Consider the following 6,234-nt stretch of genomic DNA (forward strand, 5'->3'; position numbering starts at 1 on the left):
TTTCATTTTATTGGTACGTGAGTATTTCGCGCACTTTTAAAATTCCCTTTAATTCGATCAGTTACGTATGGATTTCATACACTTTTAGGATTCTCTTTTATTGGATTTTAGTTTAGGTAATAGCATGATTTCGAGTGCAATTTGGTGTTTAAAAGTACGGGTAACTTTTTCAAAGAAATCGAAATTGCACAGCGCGTACAAATTTTGTAGTCTTTATTTGTATTGCTTTGTATTGCGGGAGACTTTGGTCAGTGTCACGATAAAATACGCCTGATCCTTCCAGAAGGCCTTTTAATATTCTCATGATTATCTCTCATTGGCAGTCAGTTTTTAATAATTATCCTTTATACTCTGTTGGCGACGACTGACCCACCCCCCCCCCCCCCCCCACCGAAAGCCATGTGATTCGTTCCTCTCTAGTTATGCACTTATCAGGAAACACAATAATTTTTGTGGAGTCTTGTCGAAGACATGCCGCACGTTATCAAAAGAATATTCATATGAATAAATGATAAGATCATCCGTAAATTAAAATTTTCATTTATAATTTTGGACATCGGACAGTTAAGGAAATTGAACTTTGAGGACAAAGCATACAAATTTAGAAGTTTTAACGATCAATCCTAAGTCTCACCAAAAAGCAGCTGCAATTTTGTACAACATCTATTGACATGATTGATTTTATACTCAGGCAAATGAATTCCAAATTTTTTTTTTCAAAGGCACTTTTGTTATTTTTCTCTGGCTTTCTTTTTTGTAAAACATTTGCAAAGTATTCGAATAAATTCGTAAATTGGTTAATCATTATTTAGTCTGGTGCATTGATCAGTGAGAGCACAGCCCAATTTGTAAGTGAAAACATTGTTTGTCTTTCTAGAACAGCGAGAGACATTTATCTTCGCCGTCAAGTCGCCAGAACATGACGTTGAAGTAAAAGACCTCGTCTCTTTGGCGAATCACAACGTTAGGAATCAAATTCTTTCGAACTCAGTTAAGGCAACAAGCACAGGCCACATGACCTGAAGCTATGATTGAATCACTCTCACTGGAAATCCAGAAATTAGTTCAAAGAAGCCAAAATTTTGAAAAATCATGAAACACCTGACCAAGATTTGAAATCCCTGATGAGAAATCATTTCGTTTCTTAAATTGACGTCTTATGATGAATGCGAGGAGGCTTTCAAGTGCCAGCTGACGAAAGCATATATACACGTGTGTATGCATGTGGCACACAGGCAATCGATTAACTTTTGTTAGAAAACTCCTTTTCTTTGCAGAGGGAGAGTGACAAGGAGAAAAATGAAACTTGCATTGCATCAAAACATCTCTTTACTAAATTTACATTTACATATCACTTTTCCAGGGGACTAGGTCAGCTCGGTCGCTCGCGCAAAATAAAGTCCAAAAATTTCCTTTTCATTGAGGTTCGTCATTCAAGTTTTCATCAAAGTCATCAAAGAATGAAAAAGTCCCCATCAGTGAAAACGATTATATATAAAAATACGTGGTTATCCTATTTATTCTGCATTTCAATCAATGTTCTTGATTTATATCTTCGTGGCGATCATGGTACAAAAACGTGGCAATTCTTTAGTATATTCTATATTTCACAAATATTAATCCTCTTGCAGCGACAGAAATGCATATGAATATAAATGTTAAGGCTGATCTACTCACTTTCTTTCCAAAAGAATACCTCTAAAAACATTTTTGAACAAAGATGTAACACTTAGCACGAATAATATCATACCTTTTAATCAAAACCCTTCCAATTTATTCACGGGGATGGTTTCTCTGTTAAGTAAAATAATTACCAGCCAGGTCTCTGACTCAGAATTGTGTTACGTTCACGTCTTAAAAAGAATTATTCCCATTTTCGAGTTTGTTTTGATTACGCCGTCCTCACTCTTGCAGAGAGCTTTTCAGTAATCGCGAAATAAGAGCATAGTAATTAAAACTTTCAGCAGGAATGGTTTTTGTTTGTCATAGATTGTTTACTTTAAATTTTCCTTTCCGGAGAAGATTTAAAAGGGTCACTTGCTTTCCAATGGCTTGTTCATATGTCTCCCTAATTTGACAAAAAAATAAAAAAGGGCAACGAAGCTATGGCTTTGCGACATTAGCGAAAAAAAATTTTCAGTTTTTGGATGAATGGCAAAAAATTTTCACAACGCAACGATAAAACATATGCTTTCATTCCCAGAGATGTAAATTTTAATGGAGATAAACAAACTGCTAGCAATGTGTGATTATGAAAAGATGACTATTTGGCTCCCTTGTAAAAATTAGATATCGTTTTCATGCACAAAATTAACAAGTAAAATGCGCTTTTTTATTACCTGTGCTCACTATTTTCGAGCAGTTTTTCCTCTTATAGTAAAGCGAACCACAATTGAGCCAACAAATTTGCACTCATGTCAAAAATAAGGGATCGCAGTAATGTATACCATCTTGATAACATTTACATCTTTTCACTCGATGGAACTTCGTTTCGTTGCAACGGTTACAAATGTCCCCGTTTCGCTTTGCGATGACTGCCTCTTAGCCCTCACATTCATTCTAACATGACCACAAGGTAAAGAACCTCTCGCTAAACGAGCCCTTTGTGTCCCAAGAAATAATTCCAACAATGCTCGCCGAAATCGCCTCTGAAGAAGACCATATATAAAAGGATCTATAGCACTCTTTAGAAAGGCAATCCACCTTAAAGAGATTGTTACAGTATGGCTTAGCGACAAGCCGTTTTCTCTCAGCTCAAGGATGCGGAGCGTTGTATACGGTGCCAAACAACACAAAAACGCACCAATCACGAAGAGAATTTTCCTCGCTGCCTTGAATTCTCGCTGACGACTTGATTCAGTGGATAAGGGTCCACGAACAGGTGCGAGATGTATTGCGGTAATAACAGCATGTCCGATTCTGCGAGAGTGCAGCTTTGCCACGTTGAAAATTTTATAGTAAGTCACCAACATAACAAAGAGCGAAACGCCAGCATTGGCTGCATAAGTAGCCGCTGTGAACACCAGGAAGTTTATGTCCTGAAGATCAGACGGAAATGTACAGAAGAAATATCGCGTATTGAATTCGTACCAACCAAACCCTATTGGTATGAGAGAGAATATTATGGATTGCAACCATACGAAAGATATCATCGCTAACGCACATTGAACTGTCATTTTGGCTCTGTACTGTAGAGGCTTGCAAACTGCAATATAGCGGTCCGCAGATATGGTAGCGAGCGTTAATACGGCTGCGAGCCCTAATACCATATTCCAAAACGCACTGGTTTGACACCAAAAGTTACCAAATGGCCATTTGTCGGCCACAATTGCTCCAAAAGAATACGGCATGGCGAAAACAGCCATAAAAAAATCGCAGATTGCGAGATTCACGATAAACACACTGGAGATGTGTCGCCTGAGTTCCTTGCTCCTATAAACCACCAAACAAACCAGGAAATTCATAACCAAGGCTGCAAGAGTCATCAGGAATAAAGACATCGCGAAAGCGAAAACTTCCACGTTTGTTAAGAAACCCATTCGTTGCGTAAATTAGTGCACTCCGTTTCTATGCTAATCCTTGTCGTCGGTTTTTATTCTAAGTTGATCGAGGCGGCGCAGTTGCAGATAAACTCGGAGAGTTCAATGTTTCTGCAGCTGCTTGATCAAACGAAAGGAAGCGACAGAATCGTATGGTTTAATTTGGACGCCGATGCCACCAGAATCCTTTAAGTTATCTCCTTGGCACGCACTCCCTCGTAAGTGCGTACTTGCAGAAAACGACGGTTAAAAACGGACGACTTATAGCCCTATTACAAAACCACGCGCTCGATGAATAACCTTCATCGTTTCACTAAATAATGAGTGTTACATCGCATGGAAAAAAAAAATTCATCCAGATTTTTGTGTTATGTGACATATTTCTTCTGTACACAGAACCGAAGACATCCTATTGGACGAAAGGAAAAAAAAGTGACGGTCAATTTGGTTACTGAGCTATAGGGTTTGAAGTTTTTCTATATTGTCTTTTTTAATTAGCAAAGACTTTAAACCATAGGTTAAAACTGGGCTGAAGAAAATTTGCATAACAATGCATAAGACGGGACAATATGTATGTATTACGATCTGACGTTTGTTAAGAATAAAAAATCCCCGTAAGACGAAAAAGTGCCAATTCATCACATGCTCGTATGGATCCATCCCTGAAATATAACATAACTATTATTTCGTCTCCGGGATTTCCCCTTTTTGTAGCTCTGATTAGGGCATTTCAAGGAAAAATTTATGGCAGTTGATCAAAATTAAAACTAAATGTGTAAAACATATCGGACGGGTGAATAATTCAACCATTATCTTACACCACCTTCCTCGCGCGAAACCTTCTGATACACGTAGAGGATAAAGTGGTATGGAACCTTAAGAAACATGAATTCAACCGAGTTTTATCGTCGTATTTGTGATGGCAAAAACGTCCAAAATTTCATGTTTTATGAAAAGAAAAAAATACACTTTATCGCTAAATGATTTCCTTACCTTTGTGAATAACGTGCTATTTGGTGTCAATGAACGACGGAAAATATACGTTTCGCCAAAACTACAAATTACAAAGCCGTTGGTTTTTCAATTAAGTATGTTACGTCCGCATCAGCGAGCATGAATATATTCCTGTCTCCCCAAGCGCTTTCAACGAGAGATGTTTTCAGCTTGAAATTCAATGTATGTTTTTATTGTTTTCAAAGTTAAAATCACCAGGTGCAAGTTTTTCACATGCAAATTGTTCAAGGAAAATCCTCAGACGAGTATGCCAATGTTTACAAAGAAAAAAAATACTAATAAAAGGAATTTCTGTTTTATGTATCGAAGATTTACCGCGCAGATTGGCTTTGTGATGAGATTATACCTTCAGTAACTGAGCTTTTTGGGATCAAACTTTCTATGAAATTATTTTAAAATTAGTACGGAATCATTTTCATCCCTACGTGCTCTGATGTAATCCAAAGTTATTACCATTTTTATCTCGGGTGGCAAATATTGGTATAAGGTAAATGAAGCTTTTAGGCTCGCTCATATAGATGCTTTACTCATGATATCTGCCTTTAAGATCATTCAGAACTTACGGCGCTCTTTCACTTATGCGTAATCCTCAATCAATTATCGAGAGATGAGCAACCGAACAAATTAAGTGAAAAAATCGCAAAGAGGAAAATAAGTTGTTCTCATGCGAAAGTAAATTGTTAATGGTAATTCTAAGTTCGAAAAATTGGTTAATATGCTGCGCAAGTTTTCGTGAAGAAATCGACAAGTTCCTCACGTTTTAAAGTGGTAACGAAGTCGATTTTCATTTCTACTTTAAGACACAGACCGCTTGATATAACAATTTCCTTTGCAGCATGCCTACATTTTTATGAATAATGCAAAAGCAGGTTCTCGTGAATCAAGCACTTATGGGTGGTTGATAATCATATCCGAACATAATGAAAACCTGATGATTTTTTCCAAGGAAACTACTTAATGAACGCGTATATCTTTTGTTCACCTTGTAATAAAAGAACTGGCTAACTGACCTCTACAACGATTAACAACTATTTTTAAACATCTTTCAGTGATTCAGTAAAGGTACGTTTATGGTTGCGTTTCCGGTTCAGTCATTTCAACACTTATTAGTGGACATTTTTTTGTCAATAATCATCATTTCTTTTTTTATATATTTTATACCGTAACGTAAGTGATCATTCACTTTGTCATCAAAGTCTTTAAATAACAGACCAGTCATTATTTGTCGCGGAAGGGGGGGGGGGGAAAGGGGGGGGGGGGGTGAGGCGGCAGATTTTAGGGGGATCACATGGTTTTCGGCAGGAATGAAGGCGGGATTTGTTGTCGCTGAGGGGGGACTATGGAAACTGAGTTTCTTTTATCTTATTAAATCTCTGATTTCACTTGATAATGAGATTGGAAGATTTTCTTTTGATCTTCTCTTCAGAATACAGTGAAACCTATAAAGTGTGCCTTCAGTTAAGCGGACATCCTCTATCAAGCGGACACTAGGCAGGATTCAGTAATTAACGTCTTATATTTCCCTTATAATGAACTCCAAATCAGCGAGCACTTCTATTAAGCGGACGCGCACACTAAAATCAGTTGTATTTAGCTGATTTCTATTGTTAAAAACCTTTGTTAAGCGGACACCGGACTGAATTGACAAGTGTATGGGATCGCGTCCTTGAAATAGTCGATT

At 37.4% G+C, this 6,234-nt stretch overlaps 1 protein-coding gene across 1 annotated transcript; it reads right to left on the reverse strand.

Annotated features, from left to right (window-relative positions):
• Positions 1-1,311: 1,311 nt before the first annotated feature.
• On the reverse strand, positions 1,312-4,750 carry LOC113673347 (G protein-coupled receptor 26). Its single transcript, XM_027189744.2, has 2 exons — positions 4,533-4,750; positions 1,312-3,948 (listed from the first exon to the last, which is right to left on the reverse strand). The coding sequence occupies exon 2, from the start codon at positions 3,537-3,539 to the stop codon at positions 2,472-2,474; it is 1,068 nt and encodes a 355-aa protein (XP_027045545.1). The 5' UTR covers positions 3,540-3,948; positions 4,533-4,750; the 3' UTR covers positions 1,312-2,471.
• Between the last annotated feature and the right edge of the window lie 1,484 nt (positions 4,751-6,234).

Source organism: Pocillopora damicornis, chromosome 2, assembly GCF_964200805.1.
Source record: "Pocillopora damicornis chromosome 2, jaPocDami1.2, whole genome shotgun sequence".
In the NCBI taxonomy this organism is placed as follows: domain Eukaryota; kingdom Metazoa; phylum Cnidaria; class Anthozoa; order Scleractinia; family Pocilloporidae; genus Pocillopora; species Pocillopora damicornis.